Below are 27820 nucleotides of genomic sequence, written 5' to 3' on the forward strand. Positions count from 1 at the left end.
CGTTCCCATTGTCAGGTCCCAAGGACCGCGCCTGCACACCACCCTGGGGAGTTCTTTGGAGCCTCAGAGTGCGTGCTAACTGTGGGGACAACCCCAGCAACCGCCTTTACCTGCCCTTTCCCAACACCCCATGAGTCATCACCTAAAAAATGGCTAACCCGTCTGAGTCCCATGCACGCAACGATTAAGTGAGCGATCATGAATTAAGAGCCAAGCCTTCTGCTCATTCACTCCTTATGGTGAATTCATGAGGCAGGTACTACTACTCTGTGCCCAGATGGGAAACTAGGCTCAGAGAGATTAGGTGATTTGCCCAAGGTCACAGAGCCAGTGAGTAATGGAGTCGAGACTGACCTGCCTCCTAGTGTCTTCAATGGCGCTCTCCAACTGCCTTGCCAGGGCCCCACATTCTCGTGTTTTCTCCTCCAGCCGCAGCTGGGACTGGTGGATTGCCTCCTCTCTCTTGGCAATCACCTGTAGGAACTCGATATTCTGGGCACTGGTCGCCTCCAGTTTCCTAGGTGAAAGCAGTCAGTCAGTCCTGCTCATCCCCATACCTGTCCTGGTCCATCCCGTCAGGGCGCTGCCAGGCGCCCCTGGACCAGGGCTCTCCTCACGCAGGGGATCTCCAAGGAGCCACAGGAATAAACCAAAGGAATCTGCTGATCAGCCAGGCGGCAAGGAATTGCAACTGGAGCAGCTGGTTGGCGAACTGTATGAAGAGTGGGAAAAGCAAGCACAGACTGACCGCACGTCCTCCCATGTAATACGGCAACGGGCAGCTCGGAAAGGCAGGTTCCCTTATCATCCCCCCTTTACAGATGAAGAAATTCGGCCTCAGAGACGCGAAGTCCAGTGTCAGCACAGCTGACAGGCCTGTCGCCAAAGCTCACGCCCTCAACTTCTTCTGTTCACTGCTGCCTCTTTCAGCAAAGGGGCTTCAGCTTGGCCCCTCAGTATCTTGTGTGATCTGCCACAGAGCACCAGTGACCATCCCAATGTGCACGCGCAGTCCCCACTGCACTTCTGGAACATTCCAATTTAAGGAGACCTGCAAGACCTGCTGAATCCTGCTGCAGGTGGGAGGGAGCAGAACAGAGCAGAGGTGGAGCCCAGGAAACCACCTCCTTCAAGCTACCTGGGCGCTGCATGAGTAGCCGCAGCCTCCTAGGACCTCAGCCTTCCGCCTCTCCAACCAAGGCCCTAGCCCTGGTTTTACAGATGCTAGAAGCTCTGGAGGAAGACGGTTGGGGGTGGGGGGCTAAGTGGCAGCTTTGCCAGCTGCCAAGTGTGCGAGTTACTTAACCTCTCCCCAAGCTCAGTTTCCTCGTATTTAAATTGGGATAATACCAACTACGCACTAACTATACTGCACATTTGTATGCCAAGTAATGTGCTGAGCCCTTTGAAGATTATCTCACTGAAGACTCACGATAACCCCATGAGTTACACTCTTTTCCCTACCTGGATCCCTTTCTCAAGATTAATGATCAGAGGTTCAAAAGGATTAAATAATGGGACCCAAGGCCAGGGCTTCTGACTCCTGCAGGTGTAGTCTTCACCTCTGCCTGCCTCCAACAGTCCGTAAGTAACAGAGTGGTCTTGGGAGGGATGATCAGGAGCACAGAGCAGATGGAAACGCCCCCACTGCCGCGTACAGGCCCAGCTGGTTTGCCTGGACACAGCCTGCCCCATAGGTGGCGCCTGTGGGTGGGCTGATGTTGATCACACTGCTTTGGAGCCTCCCCCCAGCCCGCCGGAGACTGCTTCCTCTCTCCCACTGTGCTTACCACTGCCCTGGAAGCGGCTTTTCCTCTGAGGTCTGCCTAGTACCTTCCAGGGCCTCGAGTCCCTCAAACACTTCCGCACACTAAGCCCAAAGCAGCTAAGTGGCCGAAAGTCTCAGGTCCTAGGAAGAGGACAGAGATGGGACCAGGTGCCTCTAACCTCTCCAGTTCATCCACCTTCAGACTCAGCTGTTTATTTTCCTTCTGGGAAGCCTGGTGTTTCTCTCTCGCCATCTCCAGCTTGTCCCCCTGATGTTCGATCTAAAATGACAGGAACACAGACTGGTTTACGAAAGAACTTCCCAGTATGGACCGCCCTCCTCTGTTGACCTGTAGTCCACACCCGGGAGAGAGGCACGCGGCCCCCAGCAGCCGTCCAAGCTTTAACACACAACCTGGAGGAGACACAGCAGGGACAGGTTAGGCCCAACTCCCACGGCTGTAGGCTTTCCTGCCCCGAGAGAAGCCAAGTTTGATCCTGAAGAACTGAGACGACGCTTTCTTGATGAGGAGAGGCCACTCAATGGGATCCGGGGCAGACAGGAGGAGGCAGAAGCCGATGGCGGGCCCACACGACACACCGGGGAGCTTTTTACCAGTTTTGTTGGTACTGGTGATTTCAGTCTTTCCTTAACCAGGGACGGGGGCAGGCAAGGCAACAGGAAAACTATCGCATCTTTCAAGCTGGCAAGTTTGAGTAGTTATCTCGAGGGATGCTTTACAAGAAGCCTGGTATCTGGGCTCGAGAGGCCCCGAGAGTGCTCAGGTCCCAGAAAGGGGAGGGCGCTGAAGAGTGCTGAGGACATGGGCCTGGGGACCAGGCAGCTGGCTGGGCGCCAGTCCTCGTTGACTAAGTATCAGCTCCATGACTTCAGGAAATAACTTCTCCCCTCTGTGCCCGGGGCTGCTTTCTTCTGTAAAATGGGGAAAATAGCACACCTCACAAAGTTCCTGGGAGAATTAAATGAGAGAATGGTGGAGCACAGGGGGACCACTCAAAAATGGCAGCTACTTTTATTAGTCGTACAAGAGGGCAGGTCAAGAGAGGGAAAGGACCTTGCCCGAGGTCACCCGGCACAGGACAGGCAGACGCTGCCTTAGGCACCGCAGGCGCTGTGCCTCCAGTAACCCAGAGGCAGGCTGCTTCCCGGAGAGAGGGAGCCCTCTCTCAGGATAGAATCTCAGGCAACGGATCTGCTGTTGCGTAGGGAAGGCCGCTAAAGCAGGAGAACAGTGGGAAGAACCACCCATGGCCTGGTGCCTAGGGGTGCATGGCTGAGGGCCGCGGGGGAGCAGGAAGCGGAGGCCGAGGGAGACAAGGAGCCTGCGGGGCAGGGAAACAGCGGGTGGGCCCAGCGGCTCGGAGGAGTGACGGCACCTATAACTAGAATCACTCGGTGCAAACAAGAGGCATTTGGCACACCAGACTTTTATTTCACAGCACTGATGATAGCTCACTCCTTTCAGAACCGGCAGCCAAGAAAAAGGAAGTAGTCCGCCCTCGGGGTGGGGCGTGCAGCTCATCTTGGTAAGCGGGCCCCTCCTCGGACCAGTTCATGGGACCCTTTCTGCCAGTCCCTTACCCGGCTGCGCAGATCTGATATGATGGCTGTGAGGTCGATGTTCTTCCTCTCGTAGCCCTGCAGCTGGTCTTGGCACTCTGCCAGCTTAGCCTCGGTGATCTTGAGGATGTCAGGCAGCTGCTGCAGGTCAGCCAGCTGGGACTGGAACTGCCTCCGTGCCTGGAGTCGGGGGGAAAAGCCCACTGTTGGGAAGCGCCCAGCTGCTGATGGGGCGAGGCAGAGCGCTTGGGAGTTAGGGCAGGGCTGCCCTCCGTCCCCAGAAGAGGATCCTTGCAAGATCCACAGGGAAAAGGGCAGCTTGCCCTCCTGCGGGCCACTGAGGGTGCCCAGCTGTTCATCAAACAGCACCCCCAGGCCCCAGGCACTGTGCTAAGGGCTCTCTGAATTACTCATTTAATTCATACAACAACCTGAAAAGTAGGTGCTCTTCTCCCCACCTGAGGACACTGAAGCTCAAAGGCTCATTTACCCAAAGTCACTCAGCTAGAGCAGAAAGTTTAAGTCTACTCTAACTCCCAATGCCCTAGAAAGGAAAGGTAAGATCTAGCGGGTCTTGCCCTGGCTGGTGTGGCTCAGTGGACTGAGTGCCAACCTGCAAACCAAAAAGTCGCTAGTTCAATTCCCAGTCAAGGCACATGCCTGGGTAGTGGACTGGACCCCCAGCTGGGGTGTGTGAGAGGCAGCCAGTCAATGTATCTCTCACACGTCGATGTTTCTCTCCCTCTTTCTCCCTCCCTTCCCCTCTCTCTAAAAATAAATAAAATTTTTTAAAAATAAAATCTAGTCTTTGTCCCCCTCTTGTATTAACAAGGAGACTGGGGACTAGAGAGGGGCAGTGACTTGCCCAAGGTTAGGCAGCAAGTCAGTGGCTGAGCCTGGAATCAGCCCCTCTGCAGTCACTATTAGGATGATTCCCTTTGCTTCCAGACAGCCACGCCACCTCTGGGGAATAAGGCTCTTTGGGGAGCTGGCTGGGAGGCACATTTTTCAGATGGTACAACATAAAAGACACCAAATGGAATGAAATAGCTTTGGGGTTACCTGTGGATTTGGGGTTACCTGAGTGCCACTTGGGCACTCCAAGAAGGAGAGGTTTTGTTTTGTTTTGTTTTTTAAGGAAATTGGAGAAAGAAGAAAAAAACAAACAAGCCAGGAGGGAAAAGCAGATAAAAAAGCACAAGCAAGAGGAGGTGAGAAAAGAGGGAGCACACAGGTAGTAGAGTGGGGCAGCCCAGAAACAAGAAAATGTGTTCATCTCTGCTGTCCACACCGGGGGGGTCAAAGGCTAACGAGAGGGACAGACTGATGGCCAGAGATTGGGAAGCAAGGAAGGGGAGCCGTACCGCTTCAATCTCTTTGTTCATCTCATCTTTAAGCATCTTGTTTTCCTTGTCACAGCGTTCCAGCTGGGCAGCCACTTCATCAGCCTCCAATCTGGTCTTCATCACCTGGGGGCCCACAAAGCATCCGGCTGTCTTGGGCAGAGCCAGTGGTTGGGGGAAAAACACCTTCCACACCCAACCCTTCCCCAGAGAGGCCTCGTGGTTATTAACCCCCCGGCCTGCTGAGAGATGCTGCCCTGGCCGGGCAGGGGCACCCGAGAGCCTACCTGACTCTTATAGTTGTCAATCAACCCTTCGTAATTCTTAACCGACGCCTTCAGCTGCTGGACCTCGAGGTGTGCCTGATTGAGCCTGTCCTCCATTGGAGCGAAACTAGCCTGGAAGAGGTGGCCCGTGAGTAACCAACAAGAAGGTTCGAGGGCAGGTCATCGCCCCACCCTCAGTTCCTATCCCAGGGGCCAGCAAGGGGAAGCCCCACCTATTCAAACCCATGCCAGTGGTTCCCTCAGAGGCGCATCAGGGCAAGACTCCGAACGTGACTAGCTCCGGTGACTACAGATACAAATAAGGGACACGTGTTTTGTTGTTCTCATACAAAAGCAATAATAATCAGTAAAGAAAATGGAGATGAGACCAATAAAAATGGCTCTGGCTGGTGTAGCTCAGCAGATTGCACACTGGTCTGTGAACCGAAAGGTCACTGCTTTGTTTCCCTGTCAGGGCACATGCCTCAGTTGCTGGCCAGGTTCCCAGTTGGGGTGTGGGAGAGGCAAATGATCAATGTATCGCTTGCAAGTTGATGTTTCTCTTCCTCCCTCCCTTCCCCTCTCTCTAAAAGTAAATGAATAAAATCTTTAAGAAAAAAAAAAAAAAAGACCGATAAAAATGTATCAGGATGCATGATACCTTAGTTTATGGTTACATATTAACAGTTGTGTAGTGGTTTTGTCCTTCAGCAAGGATAGGATAATACCATACTTACAGCTTTGCAACATACTTTATCAACAATTATGTTATGAACTACTTCTGAGGTCAATAAATGTCCTCCTACAACACAAATGCTCACCTTAGCAGAGGGGACAAAATAAACCATGTTATCTCAATACAATAAAATAAGCAGTCATTTATAAGAGATATAGCTTCACAAAAAACACCCAAAAAACAAAAAACTGACCTAAAAACATTCATGAAATATTGCTGAATGAGGAAAGCAAGCTACAGAATAATGAATGAATGGGTGTGTATGTGTTTGAATAGGGAGGGGACTGGAAAAATACACATCCACAGTTAACAGGGACCTTCACTTCTGGATCACATTTCTGTAATGTTTTACATTTTTACTATGAGCAGATTCTACCTTTGTAATTATAATACCTAAGAAAATACACTTGGACAGACTTCCCTGAATAGCCACATGGGCACACTACACAGATATACATCGTCCTGTAACTAACCCAACTACCTGTTTGCCTTGGAGGCCGGCTTTCACTCGCACAACACCACCAGCACCACGACAAAGGACATGCCACTACACTCCCAGCGGAGTGGCTAAAATGAAAAAGGCCGCCAGTGCTGAGTGCTGACACGGTGCTGAGTGAATCTCTTGCGCGCCCCTGTGGGGGTGTGAATCCGGACGACTACTGTACTGGACGGTATCTGCCAAAGCCAAACCTATGTGCACCACCAGGTGACCTGGCAATTCTACTTCAAGGAACAAAACCTGTAAAAATACACCAAATAGGCACACCAAAAGATGTACAAAGATGTTCTACAGCCCAGCCCTGACTGGTGTGGCTCAGTGGACTGAGCACCGGCCTGCGAACCAAAAGGTTGCCGGTTCCATTCCCTTTCAAGGCACATGCCTGGGTTGCAGGCCAGTCCCCAGATTGGGGCGTGTGAGAGGCAACTGATCAATGTATCTCACACATTGATGTCTCTCTCCCTCTCTTCCTCCTCTCTCTAAAAGTAAACAAATAAAGTTTTAAAAAAAGATGTTCTACAACCCAAATGTCCATCTCCAGTGGAACATATTATAGTGCAGTCATGCTGTGTAGCATTGAGAATGAATAAACTGCCACACACCACATAGATAACTTGCACAAATGTAACACCGAGTAAAAGCTAGGCACAAAGTTCAGCAAAAAAATAAATAAATAAGCCCAGTCATCCATTTCTCCATCAGGAAGGATGCTGGTGTCGAGGAGAATACAACTGTCACGTCTACCAGTGCTCTGACAGAACCTCCGATGTGCGGTCTTCTGGCCAGGCACCTCCAATTTCGAGTCATTGGAGCCATCCTGTATCCCTGGGGGTGGCAGCTTCCTGCAAGTGTGCTATGCATGAACCAAGAAAGCAGGCGCATGCAGATTTCTACAGAAATTTGGAATCCAGGAAAGGTTCTGAGGAGATGAGGAAGGCCGCTATGTTTCGGAGGGCAAAGTGACCTTAGAACGGAAAGAATTTCTTTGGGTTGAATTCCATGGCACTAACCTGTGTTCCTGAACAATGAAACATGAATATATGAGCTAAGGAATCATTTCTCTTGATAAACAATTAAGAAATACCAAACAAACAAACCCTATCAGAGGTGCCCAACCTTTTGGCATCCCTGGGCCACACTGGAAGAAGAGTTGTCCGGGGCCACACGTTAAATACACAGACACTAACGAAAGCCGATGAGCAAAAGAAAGGTTTTAAGTAAATTTACAATTTTGTGTAGGGCTGCATTCATAGCCACTCTGGGCAGCACGTGACCCGCGGGCCGCGGGTTGGACAGCCTTGCTAGCTGTTACTGCCAGATCAACTGAAAACCAAGATCAAACCGGGCTCTGAAACGTCAACCTCTATCAGGTGCACATTAGGAGACTGTACAGCCAGCGGTAAAGAGCTACAACTCTACACTCAGATTCAGGTTCAAATCCCAACCCCCAAACTTCCAAGGGCAAAAATTTTGGCAAGAAACTTGACCTTTCTGTAAGTCTGAGTTTCCTTATTCTATAAAATTGAGATAATAATCACATGATTGGGAGGTTACAGGGAGAATTAATTCTTGCAAAGGGGCCCAGCAAGTCCCCTGAGAGAGTCAAGGTTATTAACCTCCAAGACAGGTTACAAGGCAGTGACAAAGGGCAAGATTTCTCGCCCAGGCGCTTTAGCCAGTCAGAGGCAGAGGCTGGCCTTGAATCCGGGTCTGTCTCGCTCCTGAGCCTCTTAATCACGTTGTTCCCTCCAGGCGCTCCGAAGACCCCCCCCAGTCCTCTCTGGGGCCAGCCACCAGCCTCTGTGCCATCCCCCACATGTCCCGGCCCCAGCTCTCACTACAGACCTTCAGCCTCTCATTCTCCAGTTTGAACGCGGAATACTCGGCGGTCTGCCGGTGTAGCCGCTCCACCAGGCTGTCCCGGTCTTCCCGCATCTTCTCCTCCAAGGTTTGCTGTTGGTTTACGAGATCTGTCACTCGGCTGGAAGGTGACGAAGTGAAAGAAGATAGGGAGAATCAATTACACAGGTTCTGAGGAGCCCAGGTCTGCAGAGTTGGTCAAGCCTCCCCAGGTCACGTCCCACCTCGTGGCCCCCTGCCTGCTCCCCAGCCTCCACCCTGGGAAGCAGCTGCCCTGTCCTGCCGTTGCTGTGTGCGGCATTCCCACGGAGCCCATCTTTGATAACCACCTTTGAGATTTGTCTCCCGTACCAACCCCTCTAATAGCCTCCTCTCCATTCTGATCCTCCTGTGAGGCCACTTCCTGAAGACAAGAACTAGAGACTCGACCGCTTCCCCGCTCCCCGCAGCACCGCCTGGGTCTCTTGGCTAATCGGGTCTTGAAGTTAGGACAGAGCTCCAGGCTGGGCATCAGGGATACCATGCCCCAGGCATCCCTCTCCCTCGGGGACACCGCACACTGGGGCTCCGTGTCTCCTGGCAAGGGCAGGTGTCACGAATGGCTTGTTCACGTGTGTGAGCTCTCACCTAGCTCAGGCAGGCATTGCAAAGAATGTAAATGAAACAACAGGAGAGAAGTCACCTTGGCAGTTGGGTCCCACCAGCCCTGCGGTCCCCGTCTCCTCCCCCTCGGTCGCTTAGCAGGGAAATCGCCCAGGAGCAGAGACCACAGCCTCCAAGGGGCGCTGGCGCTCAGACATGCCCCCTGTCTCCCGTGACCACAGACCCGCACAGGGCCTTTCCGCAGTGTGCATCCTGCGTCGATCAAGTGCGGTCCAGTCAGCAAGCATTCCTGCGCACTGACCGTGCCCCAGGAAGCGCGTCAGGCTGTTTCACCCAGCAAACACCTACATGCCCTTCAAAGCCCAGCTCGGGCTTCCTTTCTCAGAGTATCTCGCCCCCAACCCCTTTCATCTGTGCTATCTACCCTTCTATCCTAATTATCCATTATCTCGCATGAGATGGAGAACCTTCCGAGAGGAGCACTTGGCACAGGGCCCAGCACGTAGCAGGTTCTTAGGATACTGTTTGCTAAACTGAGTTGAACACAGCAAAAGGCATTTCCTCGGGGAAGACCTGCCTGACCTGGAGACTAGGTGGTCCCGTGGCCTGCCCTCGGCCCAGCGAGTCCAGGCTCTGTTGCCCCAGCTCCTCCGGTTGAGTTCAATGTTACCTCCACAAAGGCAGAGAATGCTTTTTTTTAAAAAAACTGCTGTAACCCTGAAGGGCGGCACATGGCCTAGTATATAGCAGATGCTCAGTAAATGTTTTTAAATGAGTGAACATGTGAACATAGCTGACACTGAGAATGTGTGAATAGTCACTATAGAGCACATAGCGAGGCCACTTCTGTCCTCTGCTCCCAGGTCACGCCTCTGACCTACCGACTGGTTGGCAGAACAGCAGAGAGATACAGGGGTTACCAGCCGTCCTATCTCCCAAGGACAGGAATGAGGTGACCAGTGTTCCTCTGCCCATGTCCTGTGCTGTGCAGATCAGGACCCAGAGTGGGCCCAGGAGCTGGAGTCAGGGACCTGGGGTCCAACCAGAAAGCCCTCCTCAGGGCTGCCCACGCCTCAGTCCACTGCGGCCCTTGCCCGGGAGCCCAAGAGGCTGCTGTGTGAGAGAGGTTGCCCGCCTCAGGCCGCCAGCCTCCTTCCACCTGCACCCCCACTTCCCTCCGTCGGCCCATGCTCCCTCTCCCAACACAGACGTACTCATTCAGGACGATAATTTCCAGCTCGAGGTCCCCCTTGTCCTTCACAACTTGGTTGTAGCGGCTCCTCCATGATTCCAGAGTGGATAAAGCTTCCGCAACATAAAGATCCTGGGAACACAGGATGACAGGGCCTGTCAGCCTGGTGTCAGTGCTGGGCGAGCCCCTGCCCCTCATTCCCGCCGTCCCGCTGTAGAGAGCACCGGGAGGGACGGCGGGGGCCAGGGCTGGCTTCCAGACTCCCAGCAATCACATGCACAGCACGCAAACCCCACCTTACCCATCGTCCCTACGTACAATATTGATGTGGCCAAACTGTCCTACAAACCCTCCAGTCACCTCAGCCAGCCACCCACCCCCGGTATCACCCTCTTACCCATTCAACCCCCCCACCCCTCCCCCTCCCCCCAGCCATCCACCCTACCAGCTCCTCCACCGTCTCCCCTGCCATTCTCCCTCCACACACCCACCCGGCCACCTGTATCCAGGTTTTGTGCTCCCCCACCCCCGCTACCCACCTAGCACCCACCCCACCCCTGCCCCGGAGCAGCCCCGCTCAGGGAAGGCTGCTACCTTGTCAGCAAGTTGCACGTGCAGCTGCTCAGCGTACTCCTCGCTCTTCTCGGCTCGTTCCTTCTGGGCTCGGATGGCCTTCTTTAAGGATTCTTTGTCTCGGTCTCCCTTTTGCTTCAGTTCCTTCAGCTGCTCCATGATGGCCTCCACTTCCGCCTTGTGTTGGTTCCCACTGCGCTCCAGGTTCTGGGCGCGCAGAGCCAGGGAGCAGATTGGGGGAGAAGAATGGGGTGAGGGAGAGAGACGGGGAAGGCAAGGCGGAGAGTCAAGAGGATTGAGGGAGCAAAGGGGACCATTGAAAAGAGGGAATGAGGGAGAGGGAGAAAGAACCGGTCATAAACTGCAGGGAGTTAGGTCTCCCCAAACGCAGACTAGAGACTAGGGGTCCTTCCCTGGACCGCTGAGCCCATCAGGTCTCAGCGTGGGAACTCTCCTGGAACGCTTCCTTGAGCTCCCAGCATAGTAGTTAGAGATATCCCTGTCACTCAGCAGAGCTGTGACTTCAGAGGGTCCCTGCAACCAGCATTTGAGACCGTCCCTCCTCCCGATGGGTCCCTAGGAGAACTGAGGGCCTAAGGGATAAAGTGACGGGCTCAGGGCCCATGCCCTTCACTGCTGGGAAGGGCACCCAAGACCTCCAGGTCCACCATTGTCGCCAATGTCCCAGAGTCTCTCTGAAGCACAAGCACTTTGGCAGCAGCTGCCCCACAGTCCTTCTGGGCAAAGCCCTCCTGAGTGTGACAGCCTTGGCCAGCCCACCACCCCTGGACTGCCAGGCCCCTGCCCCACTTTCCCCACCAATGGGGCCAGCAAGCACCTTGATCTGCATGCACAGGCGACTGTTCTCTGCCTCTTTGCACCGAAGCTGTGCCTGAAGATGCCCACGCATGGTCTCCATAGACTTAGAGAGCTCGGATGCTGTCTTTGCTTGAGCCTTTGGAGAGATGGAGAGAGTGACAGAGGCAGGATTTGAACCCAGGTCTCCAGTTCCAGACTGCACTCCACCCATGGTGCTCTACTGGCCCGTAAGAAGGAACAACTGCTGGGGACGGTACCTTCTCACACTGTATTTCCTGGAGGAGCTCTTCCAACTCCTTGTCCTTATCTTGCAGCAGTAGCAGCAGCCGCTGCAGAGAACACACATGGTCATGAGCTCTCTGGGAGGGGCTCGGAGCCCGCCCAGAGAGGAGACACAGTCCCGTGAGGGCCTGGCCACCAGGGCACCCAAGGGGCCAAATACATTGGTCCATGTCACAGAGACCTTGGCGGGAAGCATCTAACATCTGAATTAAATATTTAAGACAATAAACATGTATTTATTTTGCAATTTAAAATAAGATAGCATTGTCCTGGCTGGTATGGCTCAGTGGACTGAGCATTGAATAGTTCTATTCCGGGTCAGGGCACATGCCCGGGTTGCAGGCCAGGTCCCATTAGGGGCGTGCGAGATGCAATCTCACACAACGATGTTCCTCTACCCTTCTGTCTCCCTCTCTTCCCCTCTCTCTAAAACTAAGTAAATAAAATATTTTTAAAAATAAAATAACAAATAAAAAATAAAATAAGGTAACATTAATTGTGGGAAACACTGAAAAACACACAAAAATATGCTAAAGAATTCTCACTATCCCCAACCCAGAGATAACACACAGTAAGAAGTCACATGCTTATTTGGTTCTATAACCTACACTCCCACATTTGCCACAATGTGATTAGATCTTCCACAGCTTTTGAAACAGCTGCTTCATGTTTCAATGTGCTGATGTATCACAGTTTGACAAGGCCTCCCAAGCTGGGAACGCAGGTTTGGGCATCATCACCGGAGCTGCTGAATTTTCACAGAGGTGCAGAGACTCACTGAGGGTCAGGGGCCAAACCTTGGGAAGCAGGCGGGGCACTAACACACCAGAGGCTCCAAGAGGCCCTGGAGTTAGGAAACCCACTGAGCCTTTTGTTCAGGCCACCCAGTAGGTTCCCAAATTTATCTGGCCATGGATCCCTCCTCCCTTTTGTTTTGGACCCATTCACATCTTGAGGAACTTAGGGTTCCATGGAGTAAATTTTGGAACATATTGCCTTGGGAAGCATTCCTGGAATGGGAATTGTTGAGTCAAAAATCTATACCTTTTGATGGTTTTTGATCCATAATCCAAATACGGAAATTCAGGTGACAGATGGCGGTGATTTGTAAATCCATCGTCATCACCACCATCTCTCAGGCTGGTGTCCGGCTTGGGGGCTCAAGCTCTCAGCTGATCAACTAGACAAGCCCAGTGGAGCAGGGTGGACAGGGGACACCGGCCCGTTTTACAGATCATGAAACTGAGACTCAGGAAAGTGAGAGCGGGTACCCAGGCAGCCCTCCTGCCTCCATCCGGCGCCTGTGGCTTTTTCGAGGTGACCCCCGAGAGCAGGCAGGGGCGCCTGACCTACCGCTTTCTCAGAGTCTGCCTCCGCCAGCCGTTTCAGAAGGGTTCCCTGTTGCTCCATCAGCCTTCCGGAATCCTTCCAGGGAAAGCAAAGGGAAAACCAAGTCAATCATTAAGCAATAAATCCAGGTGGCTACAGCCTATTGATTCTCTTCCTCTTGGGAAGCATTCCTGGAATTGGAATTGTTGAGTCAAAATCTATACCTTTAGACGGTTTTTGACACGTCCAATGACACGTCTAATTATGAAAGTAATAAAATTACACTCTCATTTAAAAATATTTAGAGAACACTGGTAAAGCTCAAGGGCCCCTCGTCCCCGCTCTACTGTTATTGGCTTGGTGAGTGTCCCGCCCATCCTTCCTCCACGCATTTATAGAGCGACACGCAGGGAAATAGCATCTTTTGGGTGGTAGACAGGGATTCACGTGTAATTTTACCAAAATGTTATCTATCACACTGTATTTTTGTGTTGGAACTTGATATTTTTAAAAATAGCTTTAATGTCAGATACCATACAAGTCACCCATTTAAAATGTATGATTCAACTGTCTTGGGTACATTTCATGATTAGTTTTTTAAAATTGCGGGAAAATACTTCTACCATAAACTTTGCCTTTTAACTATAAAGCGTAAAATTCTGAGGCCGATAGTACGTTTACAATCCTGCACAACCCTCACTGCTATCTAGCTCCGGGACGCCTTCATCGCCCCAAAAGGAACCCTGCACCCACTGAGCAGGCAGTCTCCATTCTCTGCCTCCCCCGGCCGCCACGCGTCGGCTTCCTGTCCCTAACGCGCCCCTGCACTTTCTCAACCCTCCTCCTAACCTCTGGGCAGCACGGTTCGGCCCAGGTTCTGTAACTGAATAGACATCGCTGGGCATGTCCCAAGTGTCTCTTTAGGGTTCATACCAAGAGGGGCTTTCTGCAGGGCGTTTCAGCTGCCACAAATAAGAGAGGTACAAATCCCCCACCCGAAAACACTGAGCCAGAAATAAAACAGTAATTACAATTGTAAGAGAGTAATTTTGCTATAACTAGTAAAATCCATAGAAATATATTCCAGAAACTCTCAAGCCCCCAGGTCAGTGTACATGAGTGCTCACAATAACACTACTTGTAATAGCGAACAGCTGAAACAAGGTCTCCATCGACAGAAGAATGGGTACACAAATTGTGGGATTGTCATAAAATGGCAATTAATTATTTTAAGCCAAAAGAATAAAAACAGATGAATCTCAGAGGGAGGGGCTGTGGGTGGAGAAGGAGGAAGGTATGGGGGGGATAAAGAGTAACGGGAAAAAAATGTTAAAAAAGAACGTGCCCCAGCTGGGTGTGGCTCAGTGGATTGAGTGCCAGCCTGTGAACCAGAAGGTTGCTGGTTCGATTCCCAGTCAGGGCACGTGCCTGGGCTGCAGGCCAGGTCCCCAGTAGGGGAAGCGCAAGAGGCAACCACACATTGATGTTTCTCTCCCTCTTTCTCCCTCCCTTCCCCTCTCTCTAAAAAATAAATAAATGAAATCTAAAAAGAAAGGTAAAAACATTAAAAAATGAAACTTAAAAAATAACCGAAACAAAAATGGATAAATCTTATAAAAATATTGAGTAAAAAAAGCAAATTCAACAGAATACATGTGGAATGAGGCCGTTTATGTAAAGTTTGAAAACATACTCTGCAATACTACATATTGCTTAGAGATGCCTACGTAAGTGATGAAACTATCGGATTGGAGACCAGGGTCCCCTTTGAGGGCAGGGAGACGAGGAGTCATCGCCAAAGGAGACACAAGAGGGATTTAACTATGGGGACGAGGTTTTGTTTGGAAAGCTGGACAGTGCATGTACCACGTTACTTTACTCATTTTAAATACTAGTTTTCAAAAGTAAAAATAAGTTGACAATGTTGGGGGAAAAACACCCACTGAACTAAAAAAAAAATTGCCATCATTTCATCAGCACAGGATTTTGAGACTCTTGGTTATTATCCCTTTGGTTTGAATCAAAAGGGACACAGCTACTTATACAGTCAGCCTTTTCAGAATTATTTGCTAACATAGAATATATGTCAGAGGCCACCTTTTCAGAAAATGATGTGACGCCCTACAATTCGTGTCTGCCAGCCCTTAGTCTCTTTCCTGCGTCGCCGAAGCGCAGGCCCAGTGGTCCCCCGTTTAGCTGCACGAGCCATGGAACAGGCTGAACCCCCCTTGCCTGCCTCCCGACTGCCCTTCTCCTGATCCTGACTCCAAGGGTCCCTCCCGCGCCACCGCGCCCAGCTCCCACGTCTACCAGGTGCCAGCACTCTGCGTGAGTGATCGCATCACACCTTTCTACAGCCCCCTCCAGTCACGCGCCATTTTCCAGAGGGGGAGACTGAGGCTCAGCGGGGACGGCCTGTCACGGAGGGGAGGGGCCAGGGCTCACCTCTTTGCAGTGCTGCTCCCTCAGCAGGTCTCGGAGGGTGCGGTTGGTCTCCTCGAACGTGCTCAGCTTCTGCAGGAGAAGTTCCTTCTGCCTTGTCAGGGTGTTGATGTCCGAGCAGGTCATTTGTTTCTCCTGGAAGACAGCAAGCAGTCTCACAGGGCACGGGGGAGAAGGGGGGGGAGAGCAGCGGCAGGCCACGCGGGGTGCCCCAGAGGAGCTGGTGCCCGGAAGTCCAGGCAAGATGAGCTGGGCTGTGTACAGGGCCAGGGCGGTGAGGGCAGGCTCCCCGGACGTGGTGGGCCTGGAGCGATGGGTGGGGCCCGAGCCTACTGCCAGCGACAAGTGGGGAAAGGGGCTGGGGAGCCCGTTGCGGGTAAGTGCAGTCGGGGTGGGCTTCCTGGAGAAAGCACGGGGGCAAGAGAGACAATACCTGGTGGTTGATACTATACTTATAGGAATCAGATGGTTGAGTGATCCTAGGAGACCCATGATGAGGTCTCCCCTCAGAGGCCCTGGCCACCAGAAGTCATCCTGGAGGGTCAGGCCTCGGGCGTGAGAGTGGGGGGTGGGGCTAAGGAGTTACATGGGCCCTCCCCCAGCCTGGAGATGTCACAAAGCCAGCCTGATGACTGCATAAAGTGTCCCCACAGCCAGCGGCCGCCTCCTCTCTGTACCCAGTCCCAGGGCTAGGTCAGCCTGCCGCCACCCACCGTCTTCAGCTTTCCGATGGTGTCCTTCAGGGCCATGACTTGCTTGGCGGCGGCGGCCCCATCCATTTCAGCCTCTACCAGCTTGGACATGAGGCACTCCTTCTCCTGCTGGAGGTGTTTCTTCTGAAGCCTGGGGCCAGGAAGAATACGGCGCTTTGAGCCCTCTCAGGCCCCTGCCTGCCCGGAGCTCTGAGGCCCGCCTCACAATGCCCTGTGACCCTGTGAGGCTTGCCTCCCGGTGAGGGGACAGGGGCGGGGGGGGCAGACCCCCTGGACCAAATGGCCTTCTAGAAAGACCCCTGGGCACCAAAGCAGGACTTCCACACCAGGTCACATTATGTCACCTATAGTCCTGCTTATCTCTCAGCCACTAGCATCGCCACTGCCATGGCCTCCTAACCAGCTTCAGATCAGCCCCGGAGCCCTCCCACCCACTCTCCACACTGGAGCCGAGTGTGCTCACCCAAGGCTCTCCCTGCTCTGAAAACCCAAGGCTCCCAACTGCCCTCCATGCAAACTCCTCAAAGTGGTCGCTAGGAACCGGCCCCGCCAAACTCCGCAGCACCCCTTGCCCTCTGCCCACCCTCTCTTTTCTCTCTGGCCTGCTTTCCACTTCTCCGTCACACAATCCTCCCATCTTGGGGCCTTCACATAAGATGTTCCCCAGCACCCACCTGCCTAACCATCTACAGGACTCCCCTTAAATGTCGCTTCTTCCAGAGAGGCTTCCCTGACCCCGACCCCAGCACTGTGGGGGTTCCTCTTCCCTCATACCAAGAATCAGGTGGCTAAGGAGGGACTGGGCTCCAGGGCAGGGCCGACTCACATGGTGTAGTCCTTCTCCTCCTTGATGCGCTCGATGTTGTGCCTCAGCACCGTGTTCTCGTGCTCGGTCTCAGCCAGCTCTTGGGCCACCTCCTCTAGCTCCTCCTTGCGCTCCTCCAGGAACCTTTTGGCCATCTGGCGCTCACCCTTCTGCATCTTGACCTGTGCAGGGGCACGCAGGCAGGAGCCACTGAGCGGCAGCCCCTGGTCTCCGCCACATCGCTAGGCCCATTGCTTTGGATCAAATTAAGGGCACCTCCACGTGAGAACCGCATAAGCACTTGCTGCTTCTGGGTACAATCTAAGTTAATTGTCGCAAAGACCCTGGACAAGTACTAGTCCTCTCATTTCCTCCTCGTTGAGGCCTCCAGGCAGAGAGCCTGAGTGGCTTGCCGGTCGGGGACAGAACTGGGACACAAACTGGTGGTTCAACTGGAGGAGAGATGTGACAAAAGAGCCCCGTGCTGTGGGCTGCAGCGGACGGAGGGGCTGCGGCCGGGCAGCCCGCCCCAGGCCCTCCAGGAGGGCCCGTGGGCCCCGTTAAAGACACAGGCCACTTAGCCAGCAAGATCTGGATTTCATGCTGGAGACACCAACTTCCTAGTTGGGGCGGTGGCCTTCCAGGCTGTTTCTGATCCCATTGCCATATCCCAGCCAAAGACATAGTCCAGCAACTGAGGACAAACGTCCTTCACCCCTTTGGACTTTTTTTTTTTTTTAATCTTTTGTATAAAATGGAAAGCAGGGGCCCCAGTGTTCCAGTCACTTCATTTCCAAAATGGGGACAATACTACCACCAGGATCATTTACCGTTACAAAAAATTAAAACAGGCCATCCATACAGAGCACCAGGCAAGGCCAGCGCCAGGCGCGGGCTGAGTGCTCCATGGAGAGGGACACCAGCTTGGCCCAGCTCGCTCTCCAGGGGCATCCAAAGTCCTGGAGGCCTGCTGAGGAGCGAGGGAGGCCTGCAGAGAGGCAGCCGCAAGGAAGCGCCCACCAGCAATGCGCCTGGGCAGCCCCACACATCCTCAGGCACCCGCTGTCTCAGCCCCCTCACACCCCTCACCTCCGATTTGAGACAACCAACTGCGTTCATCAGACTGTCAATCTTCTTATCATAACGATTCATTTTGCAGTGACCTGAGTCGTCATCTTCTGTAGAGAGGTCGCTTAACCGCATCACTGAGACCAGCTTTTCTGACGATGGTGGCGTGATCTCCAGGCAATGAGGTGGATTCTGATACGGAGGAGGGAGAACACGTGAACTCACAAGGCAAAAAGGAGACCCCACAGCCACCAGCGCCACCACACCTGGCTGTCCACTGGAGGCAGGAAGGACCAAAACTGCTGGAGGGCCAGCCCCGGGAACCCCGGGGACCGCGCGAGGATGATCCTGCTGTACCTTCTTGATGCAATGTCACCTACCCCAGTTTAAATGTTTTTGAAGTTTTTCTAACACAGAAATGAAGCTTAAAATAAAGACTATAACAAAAATGGCAAAACTAGTAATTCCTAAATCAACACAAAAGTTGCCTCAGTTGGCAAAAGTTTGGGGCAAGAGATGTTTTGATATGGCTAGGGTAGAAGTGAAAGATGTCAAAAGTCTTTTAAATGAATAGGAATGCCTCATAGTAGAGAGTTGCAAAGGTAACCAATCTTCTATAAAAGGTAGTTTGAAGGACAAGTAAAGAATGTGCACCAGATAATATATGATATTTAGAAATAAAGATTTTAGGTGTAATCATCATCATTTGGTCATAGAGAAAAATGTTATTAGAAATGAATACTGAATAATTGAGTATGGTGTGATGTCTGGAAAATATTTCAATACATCAACATAAAACTTTTAAATGCATGAGCCCCTCAGAAGTTTATGCACAGCTGTATACTACTTTGCTTTTAAGACTTCAGAAAGAGCGCTGGCCGGCAGCTCAGCCGGTGAGAGTGGCTTCCCCGCACATCAGGTGGGTGCGGTACGGTCCCCAGTCAAGGCAGATACAAGAATCCACCAGTGAATGCATAAGTGGAACGACAAACCAATGTTTCTCTCTCTCTAAAATCAATAAATAAAAATTTAAAAAAAAAAAAGACCAAAAAGAATAGTATAATCTGGGGGTCCAAGCTTTCCATAGGTTTTTGACAGATTGAACTTGACTCATTACATAAATTTATTCTGATGTACTAAGCAGTTGCTATTGCTCTTTATTTATACAGTTCTTTGCTCCTCTTAGGCAGACGTCAGCTGACCTTCTGTGTCAATTTCCAGGGGAAGATGATGGCTATTAGGAATAAAAGGAAGTGTTCAGTAAGGGTGTAACTGTAGGCCAAATAAGGAGGACTTGGGGTACAATTTAAAAAATGCACGTGCCTTTGGAATTTATCAAGAATCTGAATCAGTACTGAAAGTCAAGGCAAGGATATAGATAAATGTATGACAAAACAGTATTGGTTAAATACATAATAGTACAAATATACACACTATGGAATACTGCCTTAAAAAAAATAACATGCCATGCAAACATAGTCAAAGTATGTTTTTAAAAAAGGATGTTCTTACAATAATGAAAATACGATCCCACTGTTACAAAACTCAAAAATGAATCTGTTCATAAGAAAAGATCAGGAAGACTTCTCAGGCTGGTAGGATCACAGTTGTTTTTTATTTTCTTCCTTAATTTGGATTTTCTTTTTCTTTTTCTTCTTAAAGATTTTATTTATTTATTTTTAGAGAGAGGGGAAGGGAGGGAGAAAGAGAGGGAGAGAAACATCAATATGCCAGAGAGACAGCGACTGGTTGCCTCTCACATGCCCCCAGCCAGGGATCTGGCCCCGCACCCAGGCGTGTGCCCTGACCCGAATCTAACAGGCGACCTTTTTTGGATTTGCAGGCCAATGCCCAACTGAGCCACACCAGTCTGGGGCGGATTTTCTAATGTGCCAACAATGACTACTCACTGCTTTTATAAGAAAAAAGTAATTTTTAATATTTAAAAAAAGGATAATAGGAAAATATATAGACAGGGTCATTATAATCAATAAAAAACAAAACAAAGGAAGAAAATGCTGCACAGGGAAAAATGATAGTAAAAGTACTAAAATATTAGTTTTGGGACAGTGATTATTCTTGGGGGACTTAGTGACAAAAACAGCAGCAGAGGGGAGGCTCCAGGGAAGCTGGTGATGTTTCATGGACTAGGTGATGGTTACACAAGTGTTTGCTAAGAATTCATCAACTAACACACTTCTAATGTGTCCTTTCTGTGTTTTTCAACAAAAAGCTTTTAAAACTTAATAGGAGACACGTTAGAGTAAGGGGTTTACAGGTAACTTTCTACTTTTCTGTATTTTCAACTTTCCATGATTGAAAGAGGTCACTTTAATAACAGAAGAAAAACCCAGACCTCCTTTCTGCCAAAGCTAATCCTATGTATCAGAAGGGGGATTTTTTAAACCAAACTAGCCCTGGCCAGAAACTTAGGTTGCAAGTTCAATCCCTGGTCAGGGCACCTATAGGAAACACCCAGTGAAGCCATGGATAAATGGCATAACAAACCGATGTTCTCTCTCTCTCTCTCGCTCTGAAATCAAGAAATAAAAAGTAAAAAATAATAAACAAACCACTTTAATGTGTCTTTAAAAAAATAAAAATCAAACTAGAATCTCCCAATGCACACAGCAGCTTCTGAGGGGGCCACTTTTCACTGCACCGAAGTTTCCTCCTGGCGGCTTTTCTCTCTTGTCCCAAATAGCAAGGGCCAGGCTGGGGTCTCCCAGGAATGTGGGAGGCCCCTGGAAATTCAAAACGGGTGGCCCAAACAGCATGAAAGACAGCTACTGTTTCAGAGATGACAAGATGACTAGATTCTGTAGCCCCAGGACTAGAAGGGACACTGAGCTTTCCACATCACAGTTCCTAGCGACCCATATCAACAGGCAGTCAATTTCTACTGCGGCATAACTTTAATGTGTGCTTCAAAAGCTACCAAGTCTTCTCAGTTTCTTGAAAAGCATTTTAAGCTATAAAATATAGTATGCTTGTTATAAAGAAATTCAAGCAGCCACTGGAAAAAAAAAAACAATAAACCATTAAAGGCTCCCACACTCCAGGGGTTAATCACTGCTTAACACTTCCTGTATAATCTCCCATAAAATGTTATGTGCATACAAACATATCCACAACACAGGAATGCACAGATGCCCTTTTCTGCACAAATTGGGCCAAATTCTATATACTCTGTGGCTCTATGATTCTTTATCGCGTATAAATACTACCTCAATCTCCGTCGTGTTTGCATGGTATTCCATTGTATAAATGTACCATAATTTAACCAATACCCTCCTGATTGATATTTAGGTTGCTTCCAATTTTTCTCTATCACAAACAGTGCTATAGCAAACATCTTTATACACAGATCCCTGTGATCTTCTGTGACTTCTTAAGGATAAATTCCTAAGTGGAAAACTATAGAATCAATGTTCAGAGGCTGCCAAGCTGCCTCCAGAACAACTGAGTCAGTTTCAGGATCCTCTCAAAACTGTCCAAAACGATTCACTGATACCCCGTATGCATGCCAATACAAGACATTTGTAATCTTTTCCACTTTTTCTACTCAATAAATGATAGCTATCTGTTTTCAAAATAGAGTTGTTTTTAGCCTTGGCTGGTGTGGCTCACTGGATTGATCACTGGCCTGCAAACCCAAAGGTCACCAATTCGATTCCTAGTCCAGGCACATGCCTGGGTTGTGGGCCAGGCCCCCAACTGGGGGCGAACAAGAGACAACCAATCAATGTTTCTCTCCCTCTCTTCTCCTCTGTCTGAAAATAAATAAAATCATTAAAATATATATATATATATAGTTTTAAATTTATATTTCACTGATTATTAGTGGGGTCCTCATAGTAAAAAAAAAATGATATCATTTGAATTCCATTCTTTCCTGTATTTTAAATACACAGTAGTCAGAACACATTTCATTTATTCCCTAACATACTCCACACTCCCTTAATCTCAGAGAAAAACTGGTAAACCAGGAAGTTAAAACCATGAGTATGATTATAAACTTTAGAGTAATTACTTTTATTTTCTTCTCATTTTTAAAGTAATAAAGCTATCAGAAAAAGACTGAATCTTTCAAAATAGATCAGGTATCGTCATTTTAAAGTAGTCTCAAGTCCTGTATTTGTCCCAATCATGAGATCAATGTCTAAAACGTGCCCAAAAGGCCTTGTCTCATCATGGGGTTTTTTCACTGCAATTGACTAGAATGGAAGCAGAAGGTGGTCACATCTGCCATGGTGCAGGTATAACCCCAGGGCCCAGCGGAGCCTGGCACAAGGCTCAATAGACACATGTAGCATAAAGTACTGCAGGGAGGAATGGACAGGCAAAACATGTTGAGGTGTGGCTAAAAAAAAGATAACAGTTCTCTTGGCATCTTGACAACTAAATTTGAAGTCAATTATGCCCTGGGAGATTGTTCCAAAGTGGCTTTGATGACATTTGTGGAATACGTGTGTGGTGTTACGGTGACGACCTCAGGAGAGGCGATGCTTTCCTGGATATGTACATTCTGGTGTATATGCACATGTAGCTATGCCTCAGATACTCTCTCAGTTACGTGGGAAAAGACACGTGGCTCCTCACACACAAAGCTGAGCGGTCAGAAGTGTCCTGGCCAGGGAGCTCAGTTGGTTAGAGCGCAGTCCCAATACACCAAAGCTGCAGGTGTGATCCCCGGTCAGGGCACACACAAGAATCAACCAGTGAATGCCTCAATAATTGGGAAGACAAATTGATGTCTCTCTCTCTCTCAAAATCAATTTAAAAAAAAAGTACAGCCTCTAGAATGAGAACCCCCCTTGAGTCCTACTCCAGCTCAGCTACTTTCTCTGTGAGCCTTCACCTCTCCGGGCCTTGGTTTCCTCATCTGTACGCCAGGAGAGCAGGACCTACCGCACTGTGGTGCGTTGAGGACTCGAGAAGACTCACGTACTTTCAGGGCTGAGCAAGGCCGGGGAAACAGCCCCCACTGGGACGTCTCTAACAGCTACAGCCGACCCTGAATCAGACCGCGTTTGATGCCCGCTAGACAGACCCTGACCAGGCCGAGAGGAAAAGCCTGAACAAGAGTGAGCCTACCTCCCACTTGCATCCCACATGCCGGGTGGATGATTTTCCAGGGGGCATCCAAGGTACCTTGGTTTTCACCCGGACACTCCGCCGCACATTCACGGTGTCCCCTTTCATTCCGCGCTTATGAGATTTCTGTGGAAAGGGACAAACCCAGGGTCACTTCCCCACAGCTGGTATGGCGTCACGCTGGTGGCATCCATCTTCAACTCTGTGCGGGAGCCTCTCCTGACTCCTACCGCCATTTCTGGATGGCAGTCCTGCCTACCGTCTAACCAGGCGACAGGGCTCCGAAAGCAAGTGCATGCGTCTGTCAAACCTTTGGAGTCAGCAGTGCAAGGCGGCTGAGCTGAGAGGAGCCACCCTGCTCCACAGCCTGCACCTCGCCCCGCTGGCAGGCTCCTACCTGGCTGCTGGTCGCTGACGGTTTCGGGAGTTTTTTTATGTGGACGTGGACAGGGGTGTTCTCATCCACGTGAACATGTAAGGGGGGAGTTGAAGAGCGGTCCTTCATGGTTTGCTTCTGGCAGGCCGGGGAGGGCAACACAAAAAAGGTTGATCTGTGGATGAGCAAACTGGGCATAAAAAACAGAGCTGGCAGCCTCTGGGGGCCACTGAAAGCCTAGCCACCAAGCAAGCAGGACAGCCACTAACTACTGGCATGCAGGCAGGAACCAAGGCGGCAGTGCCATTCAGCAGGCTCCTGGAGAGATCTCAGCGGACGACCACTAGAGAGATTCGGGTCCAGCCGAGAGAAGGGTCTGCAAGACCCACACGTTCTACAAAAGAGCCCAAACCCAGGCCCCAGGGTCCTCCGAGCTGGACCTCCGTCCCAGCCTGCTGGGACACAGAGCTCTTCTCGGACTTAGCGGAGCACAGCTGTGAAGCAGGTGAATCCTCCTACACTGTCACCTGAACTGGACATGCGCGTTAGCAGGGCAGACACACAGAATGATTAGGGGGCACGATAAATCAGGCGGCGGGCAGGGAAGGGGTGATGCGAACAGAGAGCTGGAGGGCACGCCAAGATGAGAAGGTTGTAGAGATTCTAAAACACGTACAAGCAAGGCAAAATGCCAACTGCATACCCCTCGCTCACTGTCAGCTCCTCTCCCCGTCCCCAATCTTATTATTATTATTATTATTAAAGACTTTTGGAATTTGTTTGGAAGGATTAAGACAACCTCCTTGCCCCTGGCAGCCCTACAACAAGCAAAAAAAAAAAAAACCCCCAAAAAACCCAACCCAATCCACCAGCAGGACATGCATGAAGGCATCTAGCAGAGCGTCAGGCCACAGTGGTATCAGCAGGGGAAGGCAGCTCCTGGAAAAGGGGTGCCGAGGCGTTTTTGGCAGGGCTGCTCCCTGTGCATGTCACCTACCGTCACAGTCACACTGGGTGCGCCACAAGGTGTCCTCAAGACCTTTTTCTGCGTGAGACTTGTTACTCCGTTCTTCCCACACGATGGAAACCTGCACCCAGGCACAAGGACCAGATTATAAGCAGAAAATTAGGGTTCTTCTATTTCTTAGAGCTCTCAAAATTATATACTACATGTGGTGCGTTACAAGTTGACAGCAGAGAGAACCGGTCTGGAATCACTCGGCTCTCCTTACATGGGCACCGAACATGCATGGTGTGCCCTGCGGTGGGATGGAAACAGGGGTGGTGGGCGCTCACAAGGCTGGCCTTTTAACCTGCCATCGCATCACACGGATTGTGACCTTTTGCTGAAAAGCTCAGATGTCATCCTGTCAGGTGACAAAAAGCAGGCAGCACTACTAGTTCAGCCAAGGGTGAAAGTGCCCAGGACAGTGCCTGGCGCAGAGGTGGCTCTGGAGAAATGCTCAGTGAATGACTGACATAAAGAGCTACAAGCCCCAGAACAAAGTCCCTGTGACTCGAGTCCATAAAACGGTCAACTAACAGGATGAAATGTTAAGTGTTTCCCAAAATATCCCACTTGCTACTTGTTAAGCTCTTAAGAAGCAGGGTTATTTTTGTTTTGGGTTTTAAAAAAAACACCATGGGTAGCCCTGGTTCATGTGGCTCAGTGGATTGAGTGCCTGACTGCAAAGCAAAGGGTCGCCTGTTCAATTCCCAGTCAGGGCACAGGCCTGGGTTGTGGGTCGGTCCCCGTAAGGGATGCTCAAGAGGCAACCTCCCTTCCCCTCTCTCTTAAAATAAGTAAATAAATAAAATCTTTAAAAAAAAATACCACGGGTAATTCATCTTGCTTATACATAAACAACCCCACCACCAGATCTGCAAATGGAGCCGATATTTAATCTCCAAAATTTGGCAGCAATACACGCAAGCATTCCAGGATGGGAAGGTCCTTGAAAAGTTCATTTGCTCCGTCCCGCGGGCCTTCTGACAGCCCCGAAATATGACTTCACCCTCCCCACAAACACCTGGGGAAAATAACGCAACATAAAAATGCAATAGAAAAATCTTTGAGCCACTCAGCATGCCTTTTGCTGTCTTATATCACACCTTGATAAAGAGAAAAATTATTTACTGAGCTCTACTCAACGTTTAGCCAAAGAATACCAAATCTGAGTAGATACTTGTTTCCCGCCCCGCCCACCGCCCCCATCACTTAGAACATTCCTATTCACTTGAAGCCAGAAGATTTGGGTCATGTCTCCCCCTCAGCGGACTTCCCATCAAACAACTTGGGTTCCATCAACACCTTGCTAACTGCCACATCCATCTCCTATATCACTGTCCTTTACTCACACCTGGCCTCCTCTCGGAGGGACCTGAGCCTTGCGCTCCATTGAGACAACACTAGTGACCCTATTTTGCTACCAGGAACTGGGACAACTGGGAAGAGAGGGAGAAAGGGAGGGAGGGAGCAGAGCTGGGACTGTGTGCCCGCATTTTTCTTTTCCTCCTTCCCTTTAAAAATGACTTCCACATATTTTGGTGCAGGCTTTCAATACACCGGACAGAGAAGCTGAAAGGAGAAGCCTCCAGCAAGCCTGGCCCGGGGGCCCCTGACCACCTTTCCCTGCCCTCGGGCGGAGGCGCCCCCCACACTGGCAGTACCTGGGGGAGCCGCCTGAGGATGAGGCAGACATGACTAGGCATCAAAGCCGCAAAGGTGGGCTCTGCTCAGGGGGACCCAGAGGGGCTTGTCAATGAGACTCTCAGGGGCCCGGCATCAAACGTCCTCTCTGAGGGGAGGAGGGTGGAAGCTTTGGGGGTAGCAGTTGGATGAAAACTTGGGAGGCGCTCCTCTCTACTGTCCAAGTCGCACAGCAACTGTCCTGCCAAAGTGGGGGGAGAGAGGAGAGGCTGAGCGACCTGAGGGGCGGCGGGTGGGCGCCGGTGGGGGGCCGCGGGGGCGGGGGCCGCTCCCCTCTCCGGGGAGAACGGAAAGCGGAACTTCGAGGGAAAGGACCACGGTGCCCAGGCCCCGGGAGGGACGGTGGGTGGGGGCCCACCAAGTGGGAAACCTGAGGTGCTAGCTGACGTGCGCGGAGGGCGGGAGAGAACCGCTAGGCCCCAAGTGGGCCCGAAAGGGCCGGAACCGGCGCAGGGAGCGAGGGTTGTGGGGGCTATTCGTGGCGGGGCCAGGGCAACTGTCTCCTAGGAGAAGGGGCGTTCCCGGCTGAATAGACACTCGGAGAGGACCAATAGTATTTGAAGGAGGGAAAAGCGGAAGCAACCGGGGAAAAAGGGACGCTAGGCCACGAGTAGGTATCCCCGACGGCGGAGGGATAATCCCCCCGGTCACAGCAGCGGCCGCTGGGATCTAGTCTCCAAGGTAGAACGGATAAGACGCCTGGTTGTGCAGGGAGCGGAGCGGGACCCCCGGCGGGTGAACTCGCTCCCGCGGGGTCGGGGGATCCGGAGGCGGCCCCCAGGGGACAGCGCTGAGTACGAAGATAGGGCAACTAACTGTCATGATGAGGCCCCCAGAGAGGGAAGGGCGAACCAGGTGACGCCCATCGGCAGACAAGAGGGCGCGGGGCCAGTCTCCGTCGGCGGAGAAGAGGGAAGACTACCCACCGGCGGGCAGCTGGGGACCAGTTTATGCCCATAGAGAGAAGGGCGAAGCCCTGCCGGAGGGCAGCAGAGGGGCGAGCCGAGCCCCGCCGGTCGCCAAGTGAGGCGGGAGGCGGCCGGCGGCCAGTTAGCGGGAGGAGAAGGCCCGCGCCGATGGGCGGGGCGGGGGGGGGTCCAGATTCTGACGGGAGCGGGACAAATGCACCAGAGGGCTGCAGGCGGGGGGCGACCCGGCGGGGGCAGGAGCGGCGGCAAACGGCGACCCCGGCGGGACCACCCAGCCCATGGGGACCGGCCCCGGCGGCGGCCGCGGGGCGCCCCCGAGCGCCCTGGGTCCCGCCTGCTGGCGGCCTCTCACCAGGAACGACACGGCTGAGCCCAGAAACGCCTCCTTATGAAGTCGTTGAAATCGGTGGCCAGGGTCGTGCCATGGAGACGCCGCGGCGGATGTAGTCCAGCTCCAGCGGCGACTCCTCCCCGCTTCCGCCTCCTTCTCCGACACACGGTCGGGAGCTCGCCCATTGGCCAGTTCAAACCCCCCGGTGAGCCTTTCGGGTTTCGCCATTTAGGCCCAGCCCCTGGCGTCACAGAGATGCCCCCGCCCGTCCTAAGCTCCGCCCACTCCTGGGCCACGCGGCTCGTCGCCATGGAGACGCGCGACGCCACCAGACGGCCTTGCCCGGGCAGGCCCCACGGTTCTGGCCCTGCTACCCCGTCCGCCATTTTTGCCCTGCCTTCGGTCCTCCTCGAGTCCCAGAACTCAGAAGAGCGCCACAACCCTAACCCGTTCCATTTGCTACGTTTTAGGAAACTAGGCACAGAGACAGAGCACAGA

At 51.6% G+C, this 27820-nt stretch overlaps 1 protein-coding gene across 6 annotated transcripts in view; it reads right to left on the reverse strand.

Moving 5' to 3' along the window:
- Positions 1-27510, reverse strand: part of ODF2 (outer dense fiber of sperm tails 2) — a 30904-nt gene extending 3394 nt beyond the window's left edge. Inside the window, exons 1-19 of one of the 6 annotated variants that reach the window (XM_054584300.1) lie at positions 27344-27510; positions 24350-24440; positions 23374-23490; positions 23034-23102; positions 17901-18071; positions 16833-16993; positions 16007-16136; positions 15297-15428; positions 12876-12947; positions 11498-11569; positions 11260-11376; positions 10443-10628; positions 9871-9980; positions 8039-8174; positions 4980-5090; positions 4714-4818; positions 3371-3529; positions 1948-2048; positions 355-517 (exon numbers count right to left, since the gene is read on the reverse strand). In XM_054584300.1, coding sequence (XP_054440275.1) covers positions 355-517; positions 1948-2048; positions 3371-3529; positions 4714-4818; positions 4980-5090; positions 8039-8174; positions 9871-9980; positions 10443-10628; positions 11260-11376; positions 11498-11569; positions 12876-12947; positions 15297-15428; positions 16007-16136; positions 16833-16993; positions 17901-18071; positions 23034-23102; positions 23374-23490; positions 24350-24440; positions 27344-27507 — 2367 coding nt within the window. In that variant the 5' untranslated portion in view covers positions 27508-27510. Of the gene's footprint in view, positions 1-354; positions 518-1947; positions 2049-3370; positions 3530-4713; positions 4819-4979; positions 5091-8038; positions 8175-9870; positions 9981-10442; positions 10629-11259; positions 11377-11497; positions 11570-12875; positions 12948-15296; positions 15429-16006; positions 16137-16832; positions 16994-17900; positions 18072-22976; positions 23103-23373; positions 23528-24349; positions 24441-27343 lie in introns of all 6 variants that reach the window. The other 5 variants (XM_054584298.1, XM_054584297.1, XM_054584296.1 and 2 more) reach the window with 5 other exon arrangements.
- Between the last annotated feature and the right edge of the window lie 310 nt (positions 27511-27820).

This window comes from Pteronotus mesoamericanus, unplaced genomic scaffold, assembly GCF_021234165.1.
Source record: "Pteronotus mesoamericanus isolate MK-2021 breed Mesoamerican mustached bat unplaced genomic scaffold, CSHL_Meso_final contig_78, whole genome shotgun sequence".
Classification (NCBI taxonomy): domain Eukaryota; kingdom Metazoa; phylum Chordata; class Mammalia; order Chiroptera; family Mormoopidae; genus Pteronotus; species Pteronotus mesoamericanus.